This window comes from Cynocephalus volans, chromosome X (assembly GCF_027409185.1).
Source record: "Cynocephalus volans isolate mCynVol1 chromosome X, mCynVol1.pri, whole genome shotgun sequence".
In the NCBI taxonomy this organism is placed as follows: domain Eukaryota; kingdom Metazoa; phylum Chordata; class Mammalia; order Dermoptera; family Cynocephalidae; genus Cynocephalus; species Cynocephalus volans.
In genome coordinates this window covers 64289204-64315834 of record NC_084478.1, presented here as the reverse complement: position 1 = coordinate 64315834, position 26631 = coordinate 64289204, and the positions used below count along the sequence as shown (strand labels likewise).

Below are 26631 nucleotides of genomic sequence, written 5' to 3'. Positions count from 1 at the left end.
GATCTTCGGCAGAGGATGTCAGAGATCATCCATTTGACTACTAAATGAAGTAATCAGACATAGTGTGTTGTTTATCTCTGCTTCAGCCCCAGTTATGAATTATGAACCGCAGAGCTGGAGTCATCAGAGATGAATTTTATAAAATTTGTCTCCGTTTAAAATTTTTAAATGCTCATCCTCATTCTCATCCCGGGGAGCGAAACCCAAACCTCCGTGTGAAAAAAAAAAAAAAAAAAAAAGAGGTGATTACGCGGGATGTGTTCCCTTCCTTATAGACCAGGAAGACATCAATTGAAGTGGCTGGCCTACACAGGCATCCGAACTCCTGGCCGTGGTGTGTTTAGCACCGCGTTCTAATCAACTGAGCAAACCTGTCAGCCCCGCCTGCCCTTTAAGTACTAAAGACTTCACTCCCACACTCTACCTCCACCTGTGCTTCCCGCTTCAGAACCCGCCAAATCCCACTAAACCCCACCCCCGCCAGCCAGGCACGGTCCCCATAGGTTCCGCGCGCCGCTTTCGCAGTCCCCCATTGGCCTGTTGATTGCCTGCCCGTCGCAGCTCCCACGCTCGGCAGTCTTCCGTGATCTCTCGCGGCTCCGTGGGGGCCCCGCCCTTCTCTTCTCCCCTTTGGCCCGTCTTCTTCCATTCCGAACCTCCCCTTCCCACCTGGCTACTTGGTTGGCCAGCGCGCTTGCTACTACGTCATTCGCCCGCGCCACCCGGAAGACGCGGTTCATACCAACCGTTCTTATTGCCGGCGGCCCTAAGGTAAGGGCCGCTTTTGGGTGTCCCTGGGTGGCCGGCTCCCAGAGTTGGGAGGAGCGAAAGGCGGAACCCCCAACATGAACCGGATGAGCCCGTTCCTAGCACTGAGAGGGTGGAGATGAACTGTGCACGAGGCCTAACTAAAGTGGTCAACGTGGTCTTCCCCATCACCAGTCCCCAGGAGCCCATCATGGCGACGCCCCCTAAGCGGCGAGCTGTGGAGGCCACGGGGGAGAAAGTGCTGCGCTATGAGACCTTCATCAGTGACGTGCTGCAGCGGGACTTGCGGTGAGTGACAGCGCGGGGAGGGGGGCGTTCGGAACATTTCACGTGGTGGATGGGACGTTCGTAGTAAGGGCCAAGCCTTCGGATTGGTGGGCAAGGCGTTCGTAGCCCGGCCCCGCGTGCCTTTCGAGCGGGTAGGAGGGGTGACATCCGGGGTGCGATTTGACTGGGACGTGGCTTCCTAGCACAGGGCATGACCGCGCATGCGCGATGTCGGATGCCGATGTGGTTTAAAGGATTAGAGCTAGATTTCCGGTGCCGTAGGTTCTGTGGTTCGAATCCGGGCTCCTCATTTTCGTGAACACGTGGTACCTACCTCACATTTCTCTGCCTTATAAACTTTCTTCATCTGTGAAATGCAAAAGTTTATGGAACTTTCCTCATGTGGTGGTTTTGAGCTTTCAATGTGTTCAGTCCTTGTAAAGAATTTAGCATGCATGACTGAAACATGCTAGAGGCTCAGTGAGTGTGAAGAACTATTATTACTATCATTATTAATCTGAGGAGGAAGTAGGGTATTCAGGACTAAGACTATGAGCATCCTGAAAGGGATGGAGGATTTTTTCTAGGTTGAGGATGGAGCATTCTTACTAGAGGGAGGCATGAGGAGTATAGTGTAATAATAGTAATAAATAATAGCTAACACCTATATAGAGCTTCCCATTTGGCAGGCATTATTCCAGACGCTTGGTAGTAAACACCCATTTAATCCTAATGATGCTATGAGGTAATATTATCATCTCTAGTTTATAGATGGAAAACTCAGTCCCAAACAGGTTACTTAATTGCCAAAGTCACACAACTAGTAAAAGGTAGACCCCAGATTCAAACTTAGGCAGTCTGACCCAGAGTCCAAAATCTTAACTTCTGCACTAAAACGCCTCTGTAGGGCATGGTGACATGAGGGTCTCAGAGAGTTAAGATATGAGGTATACCAAGAGGGACAGAGCTGCCTATTGGTCACTGTTGTACTTTTATCCCATCAGAAAAGTGCTGGACCATCGCGACAAGGTATATGAGCAGCTGGCCAAATACCTTCAGCTGAGAAATGTCATTGAGCGACTCCAGGTTAAGACTTCAGGGTTGGGTACTATTTTCTTGTGTGGGCAAGGGAGGGAGATGGGAAGAGAGACCCCAGACCAAAACCTGTCATCTGACCTAAAAGTTGGCTACTGACCCCTACCTCTTTTTCCGTGGCCCCACAGGAAGCTAAGCACTCGGAGTTATATATGCAGGTGGATTTAGGTTGTAACTTCTTCGTTGACACAGTGGTGTGAGTATCCACCCATCCCTCTGAGCCCACATGGTTCAGCTTCCCCCTTCTTTCATGCATCATATATTTTTTGAGTATCTCCTATGTACCAGACACTGTGCTAGTTTTTATTTCCCATTAGGATATAAGCTAGGTGCTGGGGATATGACAGTGAATAAAATAGGACAAAATCCCTATCCAACAAAAGTCTCAATTTGGGGAAGGGTGGGAGTAAAAAACCATCTTAAATAAACTGTATTATATGCTAAACAGTAATAACCCCCCCCCTTCCTCTAACCTCTCTTTCCTCAGCCCAGATACTTCACGCATCTACATGGCCCTAGGATATGGTTTTTTCCTGGAGTTGACACTGGCAGAAGCTCTCAAGTTCATTGATCGGAAGAGCTCTCTCCTTACAGAGTAAGTCCATTCCATGAGGATAGAGTTTAAAAACATTTTTAACACTCTTCTCCCTTTCTCCATGACTGCCTGGGATGACACTTAGGGACCATTTCCCCTCCTCCTCAAGGCTGATGATGAGGAAGGTGGGGATGAAAAGCTCAGCCCACAGGTAGCACACAATAAGCACTCAATAAATGGTCTTTGTATCGTTCATTCACACAAACATTTATTGGGCATCTTCTGTATGCCAAGACACTGTGCTTGGCAGTGGGGATGCAGCAGTGAATACTACAGGAAAGTTCCTTGAGGGCTTATATTCTAGAGGAACTATACTGCTATACAGAAATACAATTATGACCACATCTATGAGGTCTCAGACTATAAATCAGTAACAGTAAACCACGTTACCTCTAACTTCACCTCCTGCTAATTTTCCTGCGCAGTCACTGCACTCTCAGCACACTGACCTTCACATGCTTCTTTAAACACCCCAGGAATGATCTCACCTCCAGGCAATTGCAGTGGCTGCTCTCTCTGCCTGCAGTGCTCTTTCTCCCTGTCTCCTCACTAAATTTTCTTACTTAAATGTTATTTCCTCAATGGGGCTTCCATAACCTAACTTTAAAATTGCAACCCCTGGCACTCTTGATTCCCCTCCCTTGTTCTTTTTATTTTTTCCCTAGCACTTATCACTTCTTAATATTTATTGTCTGTCTGTTCTTCCTGTTCTTAGTATATTTCTTTGTTTGAGGAGTGGAGGAGATCAGGTCTCTGTGTATATTCTTTCCTGATTATACAGAAAGGAGTATACATCTGTATCTCATAAAAGACATGTAATTGTAGAAGAAGCAGCATAACCATATGACTATTAACATTGCCTTACATCTTAAATCATTAGTAACAAATTAAACGTATCCCTTTTGGGTTACAACTTGCACTTGGTGAACTTTATATTTTTCTCCTTTTCTTTTAATTGTTGAACTCATAGCCTTTTATAGACTAAGCTTGTACCATTAACTAATTTTGTTCTTTTTTTGATGTTCAAATTGTCCCCTAGGAGCTGATCAAGTTCATTCCTCTGTTCTTTGAGCACTACCCTAGATATTCTTGAAAGTATTCTTGCTCTCTGGCGACAATAACATGCTTCATTTATTTCCTGTCCCTAAACATAGACTGAACCATCTTTGGAGGACTTCAAGTTCCTTCGAGCAGAACAATCAGTAACTTATTCATTCTGCACACATTGTGTGCCCACTCTGTGCTACACACTCTTCTGCTTCCTGGGGATACAGCAGGAAACAAAACGGACCAAAATCTCTACCCTCACACAGCTGACATTCTAGTCAGGGGAGACAGAAAATAAATAAGTAAATGATGTAGTATGTCAGATGTGGACCGTGCTAGAGAGAGAGAGAGCACATATAATAGAGATCAGAAGCATTGCTGGAATGGAGCAGTTGTTATTTTAAATGGAATGGTTGATTGGATATGAGCTGTGAAAGAAAGAGAGGAGTCTAGTTTTTGGCTGAGCAACTGCAAGGATGAAATTGCCATTATCTGAAGTGGAGAAGATAGAGGAGGAGCAGATTTTGAGGAGATCAAGAGCTCACTGTGGTACCTGTTAAGTACTCGTGTGAGGTACTTATTAAACACGGAAGTGGATTTTTTGAAGATGTAGTTAGAATTTCCAAGTCAAGTTCAGGAGAGAGGTCTGGGCTAGAAATATAAATTTGGGAAGTACTGATACATAGTTGTGTTTATACTATTTTTTTCCAATTTAACATCCTATCTTTTTGCCATCTTCTTTTCATACTGTATTTACTTTCATTTACCCCTCAAACTGACTCCTACATTGACAGCTCAGCACAATAAAATCCACATTCCTTCTGATAATATCAAGACCCTGTATGATCTAACCCTTAAACCACTTTCCTTTACCATTCACTTAATTTCTAACAGTCTGACTTCCTGACTGCTCCTCAAAAAACTCTTTCCTGCCTCTTGGCCTTTTTGTGAAAAAGACCCCTCTACTCCCTAACTTTTACACATTCTTCAGTTCTTTCTCATTCTTCATTCTTCAGAAAGGCCTTCCATAACCCTTAGTATGAGTGAGGATTCTTTTGTGTGAGACCTGATCCAGATTGGCTTAGACAAAAGGAATCGACTGGTTTATGTAACTCAGCAGTCCAGGGCAGAGCAGTTTCAGGCAATGCCATATTCCTAAGTGCTTAGGCCCTGGCCTCTTCCCTAAGTCCTCTCTCTCACACGTGACATCCAACCCTTTAGTAAATCCTGTTGGTTCTACCTTCAGAATATATCCCAAATCAGTCATTTCTCATCACCTCAACTGCTGCTACTGTGGTCTGAGCCTCCAGCTCTCACTTGGACTATTGCAGTAGGCTCCTCACTGGACTTCCTGCTTCCACACTAGCTCTCCTTATCCCTAATCACTTCTCCACCCAGCAGCCAGATAGATCCTCTTAAACTCTAGTCTGTTCACTCTCCTCTGCTTATAACCCTCCCCTGGCTCCTGTCTCACTTAGAGTAAAAGCTAGGGCCCTTACCAGGGCCTTGTAGGCTTTACACAGTCTGCCTCCCCACTTACTCTCTGACCTCAACTCCTACAATCCCCCTTCGCTAATTCTTCTCCAGCCACACTGGCCTCTTTGCTGTGCCTTAAACATGCCAGACACACTCCCGCCTCAGCACCTTTGTATTCGCTGCCCTTGTGTGTGGAATACTCATCCTCTGTATAGCCACACTATTTACTTCTTCACTTTCTTGAAGCCTTTACTCAAATGCCTCTCAGTGAAGCCATCCTGAGCACTCTGTTTAAAATTACAGTCCCCAGTCCTGTACTCCTTATCCTCCCTCATCGCTGAATTTTTTTCATTGTACTTACAACCTCTGACATCATATGTTTTATCACATCATTTATTTGTCTGTCTCTCTTAAGAAAAATTTGAGCTCCATGAGGCCAGGATTTTTGTTTGTTGTGTTTGCTGCTGTCTCTCCAGTGCCTGAAATTTCCTGGCATTCAATAATCTCTTTGAACTAGTGAAGTCCAGATGGTGGCCAGGCATCTTTGTACAGGAATGGGCCAGGTGGGAAGTCATCCAAGATGTAGGTAGTTATTGAAGTGATGAGGATGGGTCACCCTCATAACCGTAAGTGGGGCTCACTTTACCTTTTCTTGTTTCTTTTCTCCAGGCTCAGCAACAGCCTCACCAAGGACTCCATGAATATCAAGGCCCATATCCACATGTTGCTAGAGGTGAGAGCAGCTCACCCCAATCCCTGACTCTATCTCCAAATGTGTTTAGAGTGGTGACCTGCAGAAAGGAGAGAGCCAAAGAAGGGAAGGACAGTCTTTTCCTCTAAACCGAAGCCAAGAGAGGGAGGTTAAAGCAAGCCTGGGGTGTGGCCTGGACTCAGTCTTTGTTCAGTCTCTTCTGTCCTCTTTTTCAGGGGCTTAGAGAACTACAAGGCCTGCAGAATTTCCCACAGATGCCTCGCCATTGACGTCTTCCTCCCATAGTCTGCCATTAAAAAGACTGAATGCCTTTGAGTCACATGGCCCTTCTTTTTCCCCATAACCCCTGCTGGTTGCCAAGGTGCCCTGTTTCTAGAACACAAAGTTACCGTGAGACCCAGAGATCCAGTCTCTGTGTGGAACCTCTAAAATACCCGGGAAGTCCTGCCTACAAACTTGGCTAGCAGCATTTGCCACTTAATTTTATGCTCTCCCCTTTCATCTATCACCTTGTCAATCTGGACCCCCACCTCACCCTTCCTTCCATTCCTTTTACTGGACACCACCCTTTGAATTGCCACAGAGAATAGGACACTTCAGGGTGGAGGTTTGTTCCCATGGCAAACAACCTTTCACTGCTGGCCCTAAGGTTTACCATTTTCCCACACCCCAGTAGTTCCTCAGGTACCCTGAATTACACCCATGCCCGACTCAGCCCAACCTTGGCCTCGCTCCTGCTTCTAAATGGTCCCAGCTTCCACCAATAGGTGCAGAGCCGGTCCCGACACCCTTGGCCGGTCCCTATTCTAGGTTAAGTCCATCTTCCGCCAATCAACGCAGAGCTAGATTCCACCCCTTCGTAACTCTGGCCGCAGCTGGACCCTGCCCTCTTTGCAGGCATTTAATTTCTGTCACTCAAAGCTCCTTCGCGTGTCTGGCGACCATCCTGCCCCCCTACCTCCGCGGTTCTAAATATGTCTTGTAGCCAATCACCATGGAGTTACCCTGCCAGCCTACGCAGAGTCGGGCCGAACCCCTCTGCCGGCTGCTACGCGGGTTTCTGTACAAGTCCTGCTTCCGCCGAGCAGCGTGGCGTGCAGACCCGCCCCGGTGGTGTTTTGGCAGCTGTCTAGGCCCTCATCTGCCAATCAGCGAAAACAGGCCTACTCCCCCCACCCCTCCGTCTGTGGTCCATCATTTCCCCTTGGGCCAATCACGGCAGAGCTCTGTGGGGCAAGGCCCACCCCGCAGCTCCGGAAGCTGTGCCGTTGAATTCTGGCGCTTTAGCCAATCGGCGAGCAACGGGGTGCTCGGCTCCTCCTCCACAGGCCCACGTGAGCAGTCGGGAAAGGCAGGGGCGGCTTCTAAGTGCTGTCGCCGTCGCCGCCACTGCCGCAACCGCCGCCACTGCCGCCGCCACTGCCGCCGCCGCCGCCGCCGCCTGGGAACCCGGGCCTGGGGGGCGGTGGGGCCGCGTATGGAGCCCCCGCCCCCCGGAGCTGCCAACACCACCAACGCCGCCACTGCGCTACGCACAGGTAAGCCCTGGGCCTGGAGGGTGGAGGGCCCGGTCCATGACCCCACGTATCCTTCCCACCCCCGCGCGGGGGATGTGGCTTGGCCCTTGGCCTGCTGGTGTTCGACTCCCCACTGCCACCACCACGGCTGATAGACCTACGTGTAGCTTTGCTCCCTCCCTTCTCCCCTTGTAATGGATCTGACGGTGGCCTAACCTCCCCCTCCCGTTGTATGATGGATCGGTCTGCGTGCTTATATTTCTCCCCTCCCTAACTTACAGTGGATTCGTCCATGGTCTTGGGCCCCCACCTCACACCACCCTACTCATAGGGAACAAGTCTGTGGCATTGTCCAGTCCCCTTAATATTAGGTGCGTCTGATTGTATTTCTCCTAGCCTCAACTTTCAAGGAACCCGTCTGTTCCTTGTTTATTCCACTTCTCCTGTTTCTTGTAGTGAATCAATCCATGGCGTCGTATCCCCCGGCGCCACACACCCCTCTTTAACTGTGAGTCCATATGAGTTTGTATTCCTGTCTCCTCCATTCACCAGTGCATCAGTCCATGGCTTTATCTACCCACCCACCCATCCGCATTTTATAGTGGATTACTCTACATGCTTGTATTCACGTCCCCCTAGTTATCGGTCCATTGCCCTATCTCTCCTCTTTTATTTTGTAGACTGCCACTCCAGCCCTTGGACTTATCCCTTCCTTTTTAATAGTGGGTCAGTTTAGTGCTTCACATCTCCCCATTTTCAGTAGCCCAGTCCATGGCCTTGTCCCTCTCTTAATCAGTCTGTGTGATGGCTTTTCTCTCCCTCCACTAATGTGCAGGAGTCAGTAAGCTTTTCTGCTCCCCTTTTTTCCAGTAGGTTCGCCTTACCCCACCCCCACCCCCCGCCTTTTGTAATGGATCTGTTCCTTGACCTTCCTACTACCCATGTGCTTGTATTCACACACACACCCCGCCCCCCACATACCCTCCTGTGAGTCCAGTGCTTTGTAATCCCTCCCCCGGGAGGGTCAGCCTGTGCACTTTTATTTTCCTCCTCTTTTCCTTGTGGTGGATCAGTCCATGGCCTTCCCTGACCGCCACCTTTTAATAGTGGATCGGCCTGTGTGCTTGTTGAACCCAGGGCTTTTTAAATCTAGAACACAGTCCCTCATACACACTGTTAACCACCAAGACATTCTGCCTCACTACAGTAAATGAATACATTAGTGATAGTGATGATGGTAATAACGCTGATAAGACCTAACATTTATTGAGCACCTGCTATGTACCAGGCAAAGTATTTTATAATAATGAGCTCATTTCATCCTCACCACAACCCTATGAGGTAGATACTAAGGAAACTGGGTCATAGGGAGGTTAAATACCTTACTCAAAGGTGGGCCAGTAAGTACTCAAGGCACAGGATAGTTTTTGAGGCTCCACGCTTTCACCTCATCCCACCCCAGGTGAGGCCCCGCTCCTTAAAAACCAGATTAGTTCCCATATCTCCAAACTTTTGTTTCTGCTGTTCCCTCTGCCAGCAGAGCTGTCTCCATTCCACACCTCATCTCAGCACCCACACACCCCCAGTCCTAGCAGCTGTGTGATCTTAGATGTGTGTTTTAACCACTTTCTCTGTGCACCTATTTCCTTGTCTGTACAAATGGAGGAATCAGAACTAGAATCTCCTCCAGTGTAAATAAAGAATAACTGTGAATTAAAACAGGTAACCTCTCTGGCATTAACCTCCTACACCACCCCCCCACCCCCCGCACTGTACTCCAGCCACACTGGCCTCCTTCCCACTGCTCCTGAAACACAGCAGGTGTGGTCCAGCCGCAGGGCCTTGGCATAGGCTATTCTTTCTTCCCTGGACACTACTCCCAGATCTCTGCATGGTTCCTTCCGGGACTGTTCAAATGTCAGCCCCTAAAGAATGTGTTCACCACGCTGTGGTACATGGAACACACTATGTAAAGACACATGTATAAAATATGTTTCTAAGAATGCCAGTTTATATGCAGATGAGTGTTATTTTATTGAAAGGGTGTGTTCACAAAACTGTGATGTATGTAATACACTCAGTAAAGGCACAGGTATAAAAGCTGTTTCTAAGAATGCTAGTTGCATATGTGAATAAGGACTGTGCTATTTCTTTGAAAGAATGTGTTCACAAAATTGTGGTGTATGCAATACACTCTCCTAAAATATTTCTAAGACTGCTTTAATTTGGTGCATCTGGGTAGTGTTATTTCCGTAAAGAATGTGTTTGTCGCTGTGGTGCTTGGGATACACTATATAAAGACATGCATATAAAATAATGTTTTTAAGAATGCTGCGTGGGGAAAAAAAATCAACCCCCTCCCTGACCATCTGAACCTGCACACCCAGCTGGGCTCAAGCCCCTTCCCTGCTTTTGATTGTCCCTTTGCCCTTCATCACTATCTAACACACTGTATAGTTGTTTATTGTCTGTCTCTTCCCATTGGGAATGAGAATGGGAGTCCCATGGGGACTTACATTTTTTGTCTACTTATTCACTGCTATGTCTCCAGCACCTAAAAATGTACTTGGTATACAGTAGGTGCCCAATAAGAATCTGTTGCATGAATAAATGGGAAAAATATATAATTTTAGACATTAGCATGGGGGACAGATGGAGAAGAAGGAGGGAAATGAGAGCTAGTTAAGAGGCTAGTTAGCTGGGACTGTTTATTCAACAAACATTTACTGAGCATCCAGTGAGTACCAGGTACTCTTCTAGGTTCTGGGGATATGAGAGAGAACAAAACAGGCAGAAATCCCTGCCCTGTGGAGCAGACACTTACTAAAAGTGGGGGAGACAGACTATATAAACAAAATAAAATGAGTAAAATTAGATAGTATGTTAGACAAGCGCTAAGGAGAAAAAATGAAGTCGAGCAGGTAGGAATAGAGTATTGAGGTGGTTGAAATCTTAGGCACAGGGCAGGCCACACTTGGAAGGTGACTCTTGAATTAAGACCTGAATGAAGTGAGGAGGGAGCCCTAATGTCTAGGGGAAGAATGTACCAGGCAGAAGGAACTACCAGTGCAAAGGCCCTGAGGTGGAGGCCAGTGTGGCTGGAGCAGAGTAGGGGAGGGGTAGAAGGCAAGGTCGGAGAGGTGGTGGGAGCCAGATGGGGTAGGCCATGGTGATACATAGGATTGCGGGAGGAGGATGACACACTGGCTAGTAGCTGACATTTGTTGATGGTTTGCTATGTGCCAGAGATACTTTTCTAAGTCCTTCTTATATATTGACACGTCTAATCCTCACAAAAGCCTTTGAGGGCAGGTGTGTTTTCAAGAATATTTGACTTTGAGAGTACAGTATGCCTCTTTTATAGATGAGGAAACAGGCCACAGAGCAGTTGAATAACTTGCTGAGGTCACGCAGCCAGAACAAGGCAAAGGAGTATGAGACTGAAGACCCAGAGAGAAGAGCAGATTCGCAAGGGCAGGCAAGTTATTCAGTGCATTGGATCAGGCAGAGGAAGAATTCATTTTGCCTGGGAGGTACCGGGACTTGACGATTGCACAATGAGGGAAGGGCTGTCCTGGCAGGAAGAACAGCACATGCATATCTTCAGAGGCGGGAATGCTCCTGGGGACCATGGCTAGTTCAGGGTGGCCACCTCAGAGCCTTTGTACAGGCCGTGCTCTCTGCCTGAAGCACCCTTCACACAGATGTCAGCATGGCTTACTGCCTTCTCCTTCAGGTCAAATATCACCTCCTTAGGGAAGCCCTCCCTTCTCACCTGTGTAAAAATAGCATCCCCATCACCCTCTAAACTCTTACCCTTCTGTGTTTCTCTTCATAGAGAGCTGGTAGTGTAAGGTGGCGAGGAATCTGACTGGAGCCAAACCGACTGTGTTTGAATCCCAGCTCTGCCAACTTCCAGCTGTGTGACCTTGGGCAGGTTACTTAACTTCTCTGTACCTCCACTGCCTCATCCGTAAAGTGGCAGAAATAGTAATAGCCACCCTTTACTGTTGGTTTAAGGATTAAATGAGTTAAATGACTAAAATAGCGTGCAGCACACAGTCAAGGCTGTATGACTGGTTTGTTTTTAAATTAATATTATTATTCACAGCATACACATAGGTGTCTAACAGGCCTCTGAAACTGATCATCTCCGAAACTGGCCTCCAGATCTCCCCTCAAAACCTACTCTCCACAGTGCTCCCATCTCAGCTGATCGCAACACCACCCTTCCAGGAGTTCAGGCTGCAAACCTAGAATAACCTTTGACTCCTCTCTCTCACCCCCACTTACCCATGCTATCTGTAGCAAGTCCCATTTTCTCTGTCTTCAGCTTTTATCCAGAATCCAGCCACCTCTCATCAGTTCCACTGCTTCCACCATCCTCTCTTGCTCGGACCATTGCAGTTGCCTCTGCAGCCCCAACAGTCTGTTCTCACAACAGCCAGAGGGATCCTGTTAAAATCCAAGTCACAGCCTGTCACCCTTCTGTTCACAGCCTTCTCACAGCTCCTGTCTCACTCAGAGTCCAAAGTCCTGACAGTGCCCAAGAAAACCTCATTGAGTCTGGCACTTGTTGCCCCTCTGTTCCCACCTGTTCTTCCTTCCCTTCCCAACTCCCTTCCTCCTGTGCTGGCCTCCTTTCTCTCCCTCTGACCTGCCAGGCACTCTCCAGCTTCAGAGCCTGTCATGCTGCTCCCTTGGCCTGGCTCACTGCTCCCAGATACTCACAAGCCCGACTCCTTCACCTCTTTTATGTCTTTGCTCAAATGTCACCTCCTCAGTGACTACCCTCCCCTGAAATAACAATACAGGTCCACATGCCCTTGTAAAAGTCACAGCTCCTTCTCTGCTTGATTTTTTTCCATAGCCCTTATCACCGTCTGACATACTCTTTGCTTGTTTGCATTGTTTCTTGTCTGTCTTCCCCACTAACGTGTGAATTCCAGTAGGGCAGGGATTTTTGTTTTGTTCATGGCTGTATCCCCAGCACCTCCCCCACAGTAGGCACTCAATAAATGCTTGCTAAATGAATGAAGTGAAGAAAAACAAACATATCTGAGTAATGCAGATCACTAGAAATCTTATTCGGGGTCAAGTGGGAGAAGTGATAATGACCAAAATACAAGACCCTATATGCTGTTGAGGCTGCAAGCCAACTGTCAGATTTCACTTAGCTGATGGGTTCTCTTGCAGCTGAAAGAGGAACTGGTCAAATTGCCTGTGTTCACCACCAGGAGTCACACTGAACTCTTTGGGCCTCTAAAACAACCCAGCCTTGGAAATAAACTCTCCGACAACAGGACTCTAACCTGACCCTTCATGGCTTTGTGATTTGTATAACTGCCTAAAATTGTGTCTGCCGAATCGACTTCAAACCAGCTCAGACCGAAGAGAATCATACTATATATTTCATTGCAGATTAGACTCGAGCTATAAATAATAGAGGGAGGTTCTTCAAAATCTTCTGATTTAAAGTTCATTCCCTTAAAGAATAGGAAGCGCTTGTATATTTCCAATTTGCTCTCAGGAAAGAGAGCAGTTATGGGGTGATGGGGAGGATCCTGTTCTCTGAAGGATATGCCAAGAGGGAGCAGTCAGTGTGAGGGGCAGTTTAGCCTAATGGTTGAAAGCTTAGATGGCTGGAACCTGATGGCCTGGGTCCAAATGCTGGCTGTGCTGCTTAGAGCTGTGTGGCCTGTGGAAGTTACTTAGACATTTTGCGCCTTAGCTTCCTTATCTATAAATTAGTAATAATAAGAGTACCTACTTCCTAGAATTGTGATGAGGGATAAATTAGTACATATAAAAATAACAGTACAGGTTCACATGCTCTAATCCAAAACCCCTAGGGCCAGATGTGTTTCAGAATTTTGAATTTTTCAGGTTTTAGAAAGGTAACATGGCACACAGAGAGTATGTTACATAACACCCTTAGTAAGCTCTGTAATTAGCCACGTTCATATTTCTGCAGCAAAATGTATGAACATTCACACTAAGTAAGGATCAATAAAGACCAGAAAGGGCTTTGTTTGTTTCAAATCAGGTTTTGCTGCCAAAAGAGTTACAAAGAAGGTTTCTATTTTTAGAGCTTTTTGGATTTTGGAGTAATGGATAAGGAATTATGAGCAAATCAGAAATAAACATTTATTTAGAGCTTATCATACCCCAGACATATTATATTTAATCCACACAGTAGCCCTATGAACTAGGTATTGTTATTGACCCTATTTGATGGATGGGCATGTCATTATCCCTATTTTTACAGATGAGAAAATTAAGATGCAAAGAGGTTAGAGAATATGCCCCAGGTCACACCTCTAATAAGTGGCAGAACCAGGATTCAAACCCTGGCAGTCTGGCTCTGGAGCCTGGCCATTGTCTAGTAGGCCATATTGCCTCTCTGCTTAGAACAGTGTCTGACATGTATTAAGCACGTAATAAATGTTCTTGCAGTCATCAAGAAGGAGAACATAAAGGGACAGTAACAAGTCAGAGGAGTGGGGGGTAGAGGGGCAAGAGAGCAGGCATTCAGTTTGAGGAAGGCTTCATAAAGGAAAGGACCATTGGGCTGGGACTTGAAAGATGAGGAAGACTGCTAGGCAGAGGATGGGAGCCCGCGTGGAGTGAACAGCTTTCACAAGGGTCTGGCAAAAGAAACCTCCTCAACACTTGATATGGTAGGAGATACAGATGATAACGTTCAAGTGAGGGGGACTGCACTTGTTTTCTATTCCTGTTGTAAAAAGTCACAAATTTAGCTACTTAAAACAACACGTTTATTGTCTTACAGTTCTGTAGGTCTCAAATCAAGCTGTTTGCAGGGTTGTATTCCTTTCTGGGGACCCTATGGGAGAATCTGTTTCTTGCTCAGTCAGGTTGTCAGAATTCAATTCCTTGAGGTTGTAGGACTGAGGTCCCTGTTTCCTTACTGGCTGTCAGCTTAGGGCCATTCCCAGCTTTAAGAGACTGCCCACATTCCTTGGCTCAGAACCCCTTTCTCCATCTTCAAAGCTAGCAATGGCAGGTTGAGTCCCTCTCACACTCTGAGTCTCTCCTGCCTCTTCTGTCATCACATCTCTAAGCTACCTTTCTGCCTCCCTCTTCTGCTTTTAAGAGCTTGTGTGATTGATTAAGCTCACTGGATTAATCCAGAATAATCTCTCTATCTTAAGGTCTGTAACCTTAATTTCATCTGCAGAGTTCTGCTATGTGGCATAACATATTCACAGGTTCTAGGGATTAGGATGTGGACATCTTTGCGACAAGGGTGACATTATTCTGTCTACCACAGTCTGCCTTCTGGCCCCCAAAGATTCACATTTGTCCCACATGCAAAATATATTTGCAGCATCCCCAAAAGTTTTATCCCATTAGAAGAGGCATCCAAAGCTATACTGGGGAACTTATAAGTTAGTCTGAGGATGTTTAGGGAATGATGGTGGGGTTTGGGGAACAGAGGTAAAGGCAAGAGGACAAGACAAGATTCCCCTTCTACTGACCTCTGCTCCCTCCTATGTCCACAGCTTCTCAGCTCTAAGCTGCCTGCCCTCTAGGTACCCCTGGGATGGCGTGAGCGCTCCCCCAGCAATGGACCCATCTGTGACGCTGTGGCAGTTTCTGCTGCAGCTGCTGAGAGAGCAAGGCAATGGCCACATCATCTCCTGGACCTCACGGGATGGTGGTGAGTTCAAGTTGGTGGATGCAGAGGAGGTGGCCCGGCTGTGGGGGCTGCGCAAGAACAAGACCAACATGAATTACGACAAGCTTAGCCGGGCCTTGCGGTACTACTATGACAAGGTATGGCCTCTAAGACTAGGGCTGGGACCCCCTGATATTTATATCAGAAACTTCATTTTCTTGTCTTAATTGCTATAGCTATAACTTTGAAAACAATATTAAAATTTATCTTTTCTTAACCCTTCCTCTGATACCCTCAGACCAATGTTGGGCCCCCAGACATTTATCTCACTTTTTTTATTTTCTTGTCTTAACTGTTTTGGCTAAAACCTTCATTGCAATATGAATACTGACTCTTCCCCACTCCACTCTGAGATCCCCAAATGCTGTCCCACCATGTCCTGCACAACATTTCATATTCCTATAGCCAGAACTTTGAAAACACTGTTAATAATGATTGGTCCTCATTCTGTACTCTGGAACCCCTGGACGAGTACTCGGCTCCCCTGGTTATTTCATAATCTTCTCTTATTCCAGAATATTTCACATTCTTATTCCTAGAATCAAAACCTTGACAATATTATACTAAGATTTTCTTACTTCATTCTCTGGGCCTCCCCAGCATTTTTTTTATCAACTCTTTTCTTTTCATCTCTTATTCCTTTAGCTAGAACCTCTGAAACAACATGTATGATGCCAGCTCCACACCCCCATCCTCTTGGATTCCCGGATTAACACTGGTCCACACCAATATTTACTTCAATTGTTTTATTTCATCTTCCTATAGCTAAAATTTTAAATTTTCTTCATTCTATCCTCTCAGACCTTCCAGACCAGTGCTGGATTTCCCGTCCCTCACAATATTTATACCAATTATTTCATTTCCTTATTTCTTTAGCTGAAACCTCCAAAACAATATTAATGAATATCCCTTTTCATTCCTTTTCTGAGAAACATAAGCACACCCTGTGACATACCTGACTAGCATTAAGACCTCCCCAGAATGCTCTAGTGCCCCCAGACTTCTCTTGCCTCCCGGAAGAGCCCTAGCCCTGTGCTGCACACCCTTAAGAGTTTATGGCATTTATTCCATTTTCATATTTTCTTCCTTTAGCTCAAACCTTCAAAATAATAATGAGGCTACCTCACTTTGTCCTCTGGAACCACCAGAACATCCCTAAGACCCTCCAGACCAGACCTATCCTGAAATACCCAAACAATATCTGTGATCCACCCAAGCCAGCATTGAGATTCCCCACCCCCACAATATTTATACAAGTATTTTAATGTTCTTGCCTAACTGCTGTCAGTTACTTTGTTTTCTCATTGCTTTAGCATAAACCTCCACAACAGTATTAATAATGAGGCTTCCCCACCCTGTCCTCTGTAGTGACCTTGCCCTGTTCCACTTCTGTGTCAACAGCTTTAAATAATCCTTTATATTAATAATTCATCACCCAATTCATCTACATTAATTTAGTCTCTTCCAACATTTTTATTGGTTACTTCATTTTCCTTCCTTATTGCATTAGCTAGTCTCCAAAACTGTGTCCTGGCAGCCACCTCCAAAGCCTGACCCTGTTAATCCCTGGTTCTTGGAGCCAGGAGGAAAACCTGCTCCTGTACCTACTCCCCTGGATGGGCCCCATAGTGAAGAGGAGCTAGTGGGGGTGAGGGAATGAGACAGATGGGGATGAAGAGTGACAGAGGGAGACCTGGGGGGAGATGCATGGGAAGGAGACAGGGAAGGGAGAGAAGGGCGATAGAGTAAAGAAAGCATTGTGGAGGGGAGAGTAACTGGGGAGGGATAGAGAGAGGGGAATCTGAGGAGGGGGAAGAGAGAAGGGGAGAGCCTGACAGGAGAATTGAGGAGCCCACAAAGTGAGAAAGAGATGAAATGGGCTGGGAGGGGGAACACATGGAGGAGGGAGATGCTTATGTAAAAAGACAGGAGGGGGGCAAATGGGAAGAAAGACACTAGGAGAAGAGAAGCCCCCTTCTCCCCCCAAAACACCTTCCTTCCACCCAGCCTCTTGCCTCTGAGGCCCTCTATTCTGTCTCCTCCCTTCCCAGAATATCATCCGCAAGGTGAGCGGCCAGAAGTTCGTCTACAAGTTTGTGTCCTACCCCGAGGTTGCAGGGTGCTCCACTGAGGACTGCCCAACCCAGCCCGAGGTGTCCATCGCCTCCACCGTGGCAAATGTGGCCCCTTCTGCTATACATGCCACCCCTGGGGATGCTGCTTCTGGAAAGCCAGGCATGCCCAAGGGTGCAGGAATGGCAGGCCCAGGTGGTTTGGCACGCAGCAGCCGGAACGAGTACATGCGCTCGGGCCTCTATTCCACCTTCACCATCCAGTCCCTGCAGCCACAGCCACCCCCTCATCCTCGGCCTGCCTCTGTACTCCCCAGCACCGCCCCTACAGGAGCAGCAGCACCCCCCTCAGGGAGCAGGAACACCAGTCCAAGCCCCTTGGAAGCCTGCCTGGAGGCTGAGGAGGCTGGTCTGCCTCTGCAGGTAAGGACTGGAATGTGGGAATTCAGGAAGAGGAGGGGGTGAAGAGGGATGTCCAGCTCCCAAATTGGGGGAACGTGGAGCTAGTAGGAGAAGAGACGTAGAAGTCCTGTTAAAAGAAGTAATGGTGGAAGGAGGGACACAGAAGTCTCCTGGGAGAAAGGGGTGGAGAGGAAGTCTACGTAGATCCTGAGAAGGAAGAGAGAGAATGACTGCTGTAATTAGTAGTAGCCCAAAAGGTAGTAGGTGCCTTGAATGTATTTGTTTAATGCACTGGTTCTCACAGTTTAGTGCTCATCTGAATCACCTGGAGGCTTATGAAGCCACAGATTGCTGGGGCCTGCCCCCAGAGTTTCTGATCATGGGGGCCTAGGGAGGGGCCCAAGAATGTGCGTTTTTAATGAGTTTCCAAATGAGGCAGATGCTTCTGGTCTGTAAAGTAAATTTTTGAGAACCAGTTTTAATGAATTAGGTGGTATCCCCAGAGGCCCGCCTCCATCAAGTCTCACCCCAGGTCCCGTGCCCCGCTTCCTTGGAGAAGTCCCATGTCCTTTTGGAGGACTTGCCCTGATGTGCACTCATGCCCCTAGTACCAAGTCCCGCCTTCCCAGGGGAATCACTGAGTGGCCCACAGGAAAAAGCTTCTCTATGCCAACAATCCACACACACCCCCTCTGTGCCCCCACCTCTCCCAGGTCATCCTGACCCCGCCCGAGGCCCAAAACCCGAAATCAGAAGAGCTGAATGTGGAGCCCGGTTTGGGCCGGCCACTGCCCCCAGAAGTGAAAGTGGAGGGGCCCAAGGAAGAGTTGGAAGCTGCAGAGGCAGGGTTTGTGCCGGAAGCCACCAAGGCTGGGCCGGAAGTCCCTCCCGCGGAGGGCATGCCGGCCCGGCTGCCCGCGGTCGTTATGGGGAATGCAGCGCAAGGGAACGGCCTCGCAGCTTCCAGCACTGAGATCACCCAGCCACAGAAGGGTCGAAAGCCCCGGGACCTGGAGCTTCCACTCAGCCCGAGCCTGTTGGGTGGGCCGGGGCCCGAACGGACTCCAGGATCGGGGACTGGCTCTGGTCTGCAGGCACCGGGGCCGGCGCTGACGCCATCTCTGCTTCCTACACATACATTGGTGAGTGCCTGAAAAGGGCCAGGGCCGGCAGCCAGGATGAATGGGATTGGCACGTTGCGGGTGACTGACAGGAGTTAGACGAGGGTGGATGTAGTTGTCCCGAGAGGGTGGAGCCTTCTAGTGGGATTGGCTGCGCTGAGGCTTGGCTACAAGGGTGGGGTTTGATTAATGAAGGGCAGGTCTGGGGACTTTTGTGGGCGGGACTGAGGGCGGAGAGACTTTCTGTGGAACAGTTTCTGGGTTGGGGCAGGGCTTTTTGATATGGGATTTGCCTGCTGGGTTTCCTGTGAGGTATACAGGTGGAACATAAGAGTGGAGGTTGACCCTGAGCTGTCGGGATGGTGACTTGTGAGGTTTGAGAGTGGCATGTAGATATAGACTTTTGAGTGGTCTTGCCCAGTGAGGTCTCAGCAACTGGGGGTAGGCTGTCAAGAGTTGGAAGGAGGCATCTGTGTAGAAGTTGTGAGATGTCCTGGGCATAGCCTTATTCGTTATGAGCTAGGTCTGTGAACTTTCGGGGAGTGACCGTGGGAGTGAGTGGGAAATATGTAGTGAAGCTGGGACCAAGTTCCTTCTGTCTTCCCATACCTGCCTCGGCTCACTTGCGCTCCGGCCACCCCTTCCCCGCAGACCCCGGTGCTGCTGACGCCCAGCTCGCTGCCCCCCAGCATTCACTTCTGGAGCACCCTGAGTCCCATTGCACCCCGTAGTCCGGCCAAGCTCTCCTTCCAGGTAGGATCCCCTCCTCCTGTCTTGGAGAGGATGAGAGACCCTCCTAGCATGGCCTCCATTCGTGACTTCTCCCTATTTCTGCCCCCAGTTTCCATCCAGTGGCAGCGCCCAGGTGCACATCCCTCCCATCAGCGTGGATGGCCTCTCAACCCCCGTGGTGCTCTCCCCAGGGCCCCAGAAGCCATGACTACCACCGCCATCACCACCCACTTCTGGGGTTGCTCCATCCATGCCCTGAACTTCTCTCCAGCCAGCCATCTCCAGGAGAAACACAGTTCAACTGACAGACTCATGCTGTGGTTGTGGTGGGGTGGGCATTCTCGGGAAGAAGGATCTCTCAATAACTCCTCCACTGAAAACACACAACTTCTCTCTTCTTTGTCAGTCCCCCAGTGGCTGCCCTTACACGTTTCCTACTTCAGTGGTAGGGGCGGTTTATTTATTTATTTTTTGAAGGCCACTGGGAGGAGCCTGGCCCAACCCTTTTGGGGGGGGTGGTAGTTAGGGCATCTCCCCACTTTTTTCCCCAAGACGAGGACAATCAGGGTCTGGCTTGAGAAGGACCTTTCTTTATTTATTTCTCAGCCTGCCCTTGGGGAGATGAGGGAGCCCTGTCTCCATTTTGGGATGTGGCAAGAAGAGCTAGTTTGTTTCATGAGCCCAGGAAGAATTTCTAGTATGCAATGGTTTGGGAGTCTTGGTCAAGGAAGAATCACACCCCTGGAATAGGAATTACCCCCTCCCTGACCTTTCTCTCAGACAGCTTGCCCTTTTATCAAGTGACTTTTTGGCCAGGGAGGAGTGCCCCTTTTGTCCTTCTCACCCTGAGAAGCCATTCCTTTGTCTGCCAAATTTCCTGGGGTTCTGCCTGTTACCTCCCAATGGAGGGTTTTTTTGGGGGGTGGTCCCCGTCTGGGGGACCCCTCCAGCCAGTACTCCAGGTCTTCCTGTCCCTCACCCCCTGCCATTTTGATAGTATAATCTATTTTTAAATGGGGCTTTTCAATAGGGGAGAGGCGGACATCTCTTCCTGTATCTGATGGGGTGGTGGGAAGAAAGGGATTTGGGGAGGAATCTTCCTTCTGCCCCCAAGTGTTTATTTTTGATACCAAACGTGTATTTTCAGCTCCCTCCCAGCCCCCCAATTTCCTGCAGGCGGGTACAAAGGACCCTTTAAGTGTCCCGGAGTTGGGAGGGAGGAATGCGGGACATAAAGCCTGTTCTATCTCAATTCCAGGCTGGAGAGGGGGGGTTCAAAAGACTTCTGTGCTCACCTCCTGTCAGCACCGGCCCAGCCCAGGCCTAGGGACCTGGGGGTTGGTGATTTGGGGGACGGTGCTACACTCGTCTCCACTGTTTGTTTTACTTCCCCAAATGGACCTTTTTTTCTAAGAGTCCCAGAGAATGGGGAATTGTTCCTGTAAATATATATTTTTAAAGGTGATGCTAGAGGCTGGTGGCATTTTTTTTCCCTGGTGTTGTCAGGACTATTTGAGTGTGAAGGCATGACTTTGAAAGAAGGGTGATGAGGGTGTGAGGCAGAGATTGTGAGAGAAATCACGTGATGGCATGTGTTAGAAACAGTAGTAGAGACTGCATATTTGTGACCATGTGTGTGAGAGAAATTGTGGAAAGCAGTGATTGTATGTGAGTGAGAAAGTACAGAGGTTGTGACCACAAACTTTTGACAGGGTGTGTATGTGAGAAATTGTGACTGTTTCAGAAAATCACTAAGACTGAATGAATGTGTGATTCAGTTACTGTATAAGAACCTGCAATGGTATTGTACAAAATAGTGTTTATGAGAAGGGAATGAGGACTGCAAATCAGTCACTGACAGGCTGTTGGCAAGTGAGACAGACTGAGTGACCAGAACTACATGCAAGAGACTATGTGGGCAAGAAACTGTGGTAGAGATTGACAGGGGCCATGTGTAGTTGACACACCTCACTGTGTAAGCAGGCAACTCAGTGTTTTGAGAAATGGGTTGTGTGTGAACCCGTTTATGCAAGGTTGTAGTGTCAACTAAAGTCAGGGAGTGTACATGTGAGAAGTTGATTGTACAGTGGCCCCTAGGCATCCATGGGGGACTGGTTCCAGGACCCCCGTGGATACCAAAATCTGTAGATGCTCTAGTCCCTGATAGAAAGCGGTATAGTATTTGCACATAACCTACACTCATTCATGTATATCTTAAGTCTTCTCTAGATCACTCATAATACCTAATATAATGTAAATAGTTGTTATATTGTTTTAAATTTGTATTATTTTTCATTATTGTATTGTTATTTCTTAATGGGTTTTTTTTTCCCAAATACTTTCACTCCAAGGTGGGTTGACTCCAAGGATGCAGAACCCGTGGATATTCCATATCCATTTGATATTCCAATATCCGTGGATATTCCATTTCTTTCACACAGGCCAACTGTGTGAAAGAAAGTGGCTGAGAAGCCAAACTGATGACCAAGACCCAAGATAGGAGAATGCATCACTGTGAGTGTGGAAATGGTTCATGAGAGACCGTAGTAAGGACTGTGAGAAATGGGAAAGAGTGGCTGTGACTGGGAGAGTGTGCAAGGCCGTGCTTGTGGCATCTTTGTGTGACTAGGGCTAGTGGCAAATTGGTTTACAGTTACTACCACAGCCTGTCCCACAGGTTCTGGTGAGACGGTGAAACAGTGGGGGCCACGTAACTGTGTGAGGGAGAGATGAGAAGCAGCGGGAGCTGGAAGGCAGCAACTATGGGATAGACTTGACAGTGAGCGGCGGCGAGAGCGTGTAGGTCTGTGAAGCAGCTCATGCAGGACTGCAAGGCAGGGATGATGCATTTGTGAAAAAGCCAAGAAAATGAGCCTGAGTGGAGGAGACAGAGTGGCCATGTGATGGAGGGGTATATGCACGTGGTATGCTGACCGTGTGAAGGAAGTGATGGTGTGCACCATTGAGGCGGCGCATGACAGACTGACTGATTGAGACTTATCAAGAGCCCAGTGGCAATTGTGACTTAGTGACCACATATAGCAGAAGCAGGCTGGGGAAAATGATGGTGACACTGAATGGGTGACTGAGACGGTGTCTGAGAAACTGATTATGTGTATATGTATAACACCCTTCACAAGAGACTCTATGAAAGGCTGTAAATCAATGACTGCATGTGTTGGAAGCTGATTGAGAAGAAACGTGAGTCTAGGTGACGAAGACAGTGTCCGAGATGCTTTGTGATTGTGTATGCAACTGAAACTCTTCATAGGAGACTGGGGGAGGCTAAAATCAAGGACCGTGGGTGTGTGAAAAAGTGGCTCGAGTGAGAAGGGATAGGAGAGATGGGGATGGTATGTGTGTGTGTGACACTTCATGAGAGACTGGTTAGTGGTGACAGTAAGTCAGTGACTATCTGCATGTGAGAAAATAACAGGCCAAATGAGTGCTGAACCAGTTTATGAGGTGGTGTGGCTGTTTGTGTGTATGTGAAAAACTGGTGAGGGAAAACAGTGGCGATACTGACTGAATGAAACAGGCCAGAAAACATGATTGAAAGTGTTAGGAGGAGACTGTAGTCAAGCTGGGGATCAATGACAGAGAAATTGACTCCATGAGTGAGTGAACGAGTGACAGAATGTCTGAAAGACTGTGTGATCAAATGTGTATGTGAGCATGTTCGTCAGAGACCATAGTAGAGGCTGTAAATCCAGAACTGTGTGTGTAGGTAAAAAAAAAAAGAGAGAGAAAATGAGACCAATTGAGACAGTGTATGAGAGACCATGGATTGAATGTGCCAGGCCTAGGAGAAAAACCCTCTTCCGTTTGTCTTCTTCCCCCACAGGCCCCTCCTGCTCAGTCCCCTGGGTCAGCTTCTCCCAGTTCTGCAAAACTTGAAATGCTCAGGTTCCCAGGGCTGTGCCTGGGGTTCCCCTCTCTTCTCATGCACCCTCTCTAGGTGGTTTCCAGACCCAGGACTTGAAATACTACTTATCGCCGGGTGATGCCCAAATTTTTACCTCCAACTCAGGCCGTTCCTCTTAGCACTTACAGAATTTCTAAGGTTTTGTTTATTTCACTTACTAATCCATTCAACACGTATTTATTGAGCACCTACTGTTTGCTGGTGACCATCTAATGCCCTGCAGACCTGGCAATTAACAAGAAAAGTCCCTGCCCTTGCGGAGCTGATATTTAGTGAGGGAGACCAACAAGAAACAGACAAATACATAATATCAGGTAGTGATGTAATAAATAAGATTCCCTCTCACTCTTTGTTTAAATAAGGAATTTGCAGAGTCATTTTATTGCCTACACGTGTGGTAGAAGATGAAAGGGCCAACAATCCTCTTCCATGGGGAATCCTACAAGTATTTATGCAGTTTAGGAGCAAAGGAAATATTGACTATAACATTATTACAGGGCAACAGGTGCTTAAATAAAGCAGCCAGCCAGAATTGCAGGTTTCTTGGGGAGTTTGTGATGTTTGAAGTCTTAGGATCTTAATAAGGCCCCTTTGTTCGAAGCACGCTTTCACGGGCAGGCTTATGTTATCAGAGAACAGAGTACTTCTGTAATGGATACAAATTTTAACACACATCGCCCACAAAACAAGACCAGTATTCTTGAAGAACTTGTGCTTTAACACCTGACCAAATTATTTTATCCTGTTTTAATTTGCAGAATGGTAATTCTCTCTGCCTGAATGCAGAGCAAATGAGGTGTTCATTGCCTTCCTATCTTTCTTAGGCTCCTTTTTGTTAAAGAAGATTCCAGTTTTTAAGCGGGCTTTGAAGTTTCATTAGGGTTTATAAAAAAAAAAAAATAGCAGATCTGTGGAGCTCAGTTTTACCTGCATGGAAAATGGGCTGAAGAGGAATTAATTATTAATAATAAAATAAGGAGCATGTAGAATCGTTTTCTCTAGATGAGACACACAAAGAAAAAGAGGGGTCAGGGACTAGAATGGTAGTTCTCATAGTGTGGTCCCTGGGCCAGTTGTACCACTGTCACCTGGGAGCTTGCACATTCTTACAGGCTGACCAGTTAGCTCAGTTGCTTAGAACTTGGTGTTTTAACACTAAGGTCAAGGTCAAGGGTTTGGATTCCCTTAACTGGGGGGGGGGGGGGGGGGAAGAAATGCACATTCTTGAGCCCTACTTCACACCTACTGAATCAGAAACTGAGGTGGATCCCAGCAATCTGCATTTTAACAAGCCCTTTGGGTCATTGTAATGCACATCAAGATTTGAGAGCCACTGGGCTACAGAGTGACAAGGATATCATACAAGAAAGGTAGCTGGGGAAGGCCTCTGTGAGGGAGGTGGCATTTATTGTCTGTCTCCTCTTTTAGAGTTTGAGTCCCTCGAGGGCCAGGATTTTTGTCTGTCATGCTCTCTGCTCCATCTAATGCCAAGAACCACATCTGGCATCGAACAGGTGCACAATAAATGTTGAATAGATCTATTCAACAAACACAGAGCACCTACTGTGGGCCATGCATGGTTCTAAGGACTTTTAAAAATCTTAACTCCCGGGGCCAGCCTGAGGCTCACTTGGGAGAGTGTGGTGCTGGTAACACCAAGGCCACGGGTTCGGATCCCTATATAGGGATGGCCGGTTAGCTCACTTGGAGAGCGTAGTGCTGACAACACCAAGTCAAGAGTTAAGATCCCCTTACCAGTGATCTTTAAAAAATTAAAAAAAAAAAAAAATCTCCCAATCTTCAAAACAAACCCTACCTATGCTGCAGGTGCTGTCCGTGAGCACATTTTACAGAGGAGAAAATAGGCTCTGGGAGGGAGGATGTTACCTGCCGAAGGATACTCTGATGGAACTTGGCCGAGCTGCTTCCCTCCTAATCACCCCTGCCCCAGGCCCTAGAGGTATCCTCAACTGGACCCCTGGGGCAATTGATAGCTTCAATCTTGCTCCTTCTGAATCCCTCCCCAGGCTCCTGCCACTTCCCTTTCTCACTTCCCTTGTGCTTACCCCACCACCACATGCTGACCGCAGGGAACCTCCGTTTCAGGAAAGGGGGGTGGAGGTTAAGTCAGGGTGAAGGATGAAGCAACTACCTTGGTACCCAGTCCAGCCAGTGAGGAGGGACACGCTGAGCATGCCATACTCATTTCATCCTTGTTTAACACCCCCCCCCCCCGTGAGGTTGCCCCTGTCATTGTGGTAGAGATTATGCACTTTAGAGATAGGAAAACAGGCTCAGAGAGTGACTTGTCCAAGGTCTCAAGCTAGGGAGATCGTCTTGCTCCAAACTCCTCTGCTCCCTGCTATGGTTTGAATATCCTCCTCCAAAACTCATGTAGAAACTAATTCCCCAAGGTAGCAGTGTTAAGAGGGTGGGAAATCCGACTATGGTATTTGAAAGGTGGAGCCTTTAAGAGGCGATTGGATCATGAGGGCTCTGCCCTCATGAGTGGGTTAATGGGTTAATGGGCTAATGGATTGATGAGTTATCATGGGGTGGCACTAGTGGCTTTTTAAGAGAAGAAAGCGACATTAGCATGTTCTTGTTCTCTCACCATGTGATGGCCTGTGCCACCTTGGGACTCTGCGGAGAATCCCTACCACCAAGAAGGCCCTTATCAGATGTGCTCCCTTGACCTTGGACTTCCCAGCCTCCAAAACTGTAAAAATAAATTCCAGGGGGCTGGCCAGTTAGCTCAGTTGGTTAAAGCGTGGTGTTATTACACCAAGATCAAGGATTCAGATCCCTATGCCCACCAGCCACCAAAAAAAAGAAATTCCTTTTCTTTATAAATTACCCAGTTTCAGGTATTCCATTATAAGTAACAGAAAGCGGGCAAAGACACTCCCTTTCCCCTCAGTGAGAATTTTTCCAGGGAACATTCATTGAGCACTGAAAGGTTGCTGGGTGGAACTTGAGGTTCTGGGGATATGGTGACAAACAAAACATGACCAAGGGTGAGACAGGAAATGGGGAGGGGAGAGTAGAGAAGGAGGCAGGGGGGACAGGGGAGAGGTTGGAGCTGAAGAGGGCTGGACAACACCCTCCCAGTTCCTCCTGCCGCGGGTTCCTCTTTCCCTACTGGAGGTCAGCCCAGATAAAGCCAGGCCTCCTCCCTGGGCGGAGGTGCAGTGCTCACC

The 26631-nt window shown here is 47.6% G+C and overlaps 2 protein-coding genes across 3 annotated transcripts; both read left to right on the top strand.

Annotated features, from left to right (window-relative positions):
- The first annotated feature begins 678 nt into the window (after positions 1–678).
- On the top strand, positions 679–6275 carry UXT (ubiquitously expressed prefoldin like chaperone). Of its 2 annotated transcripts, XM_063084247.1 has the most exons (7): positions 679–771; positions 943–1056; positions 2040–2121; positions 2259–2326; positions 2618–2725; positions 5918–5981; positions 6176–6275. In XM_063084247.1, exons 2-7 carry the CDS (start codon positions 959–961, stop codon positions 6227–6229), a joined length of 474 nt encoding a protein of 157 aa, XP_062940317.1. In that variant the 5' UTR covers positions 679–771; positions 943–958; the 3' UTR covers positions 6230–6275. The 2 variants fall into 2 exon arrangements, with proteins under 2 accessions (XP_062940317.1, XP_062940316.1); XM_063084246.1 differs by lacking the exon at positions 679–771 and having other exon boundaries at positions 778–1056.
- Positions 6276–7310: 1035 nt separating this feature from the next.
- Positions 7311–20976, top strand: ELK1 (ETS transcription factor ELK1). Its single transcript, XM_063083516.1, has 6 exons — positions 7311–7498; positions 15004–15277; positions 17231–17674; positions 18367–18795; positions 19426–19527; positions 19616–20976. The coding sequence occupies exons 2-6, from the start codon at positions 15068–15070 to the stop codon at positions 19712–19714; spliced, it is 1284 nt and encodes a 427-aa protein (XP_062939586.1). The 5' UTR covers positions 7311–7498; positions 15004–15067; the 3' UTR covers positions 19715–20976.
- Positions 20977–26631: the final 5655 nt, after the last annotated feature.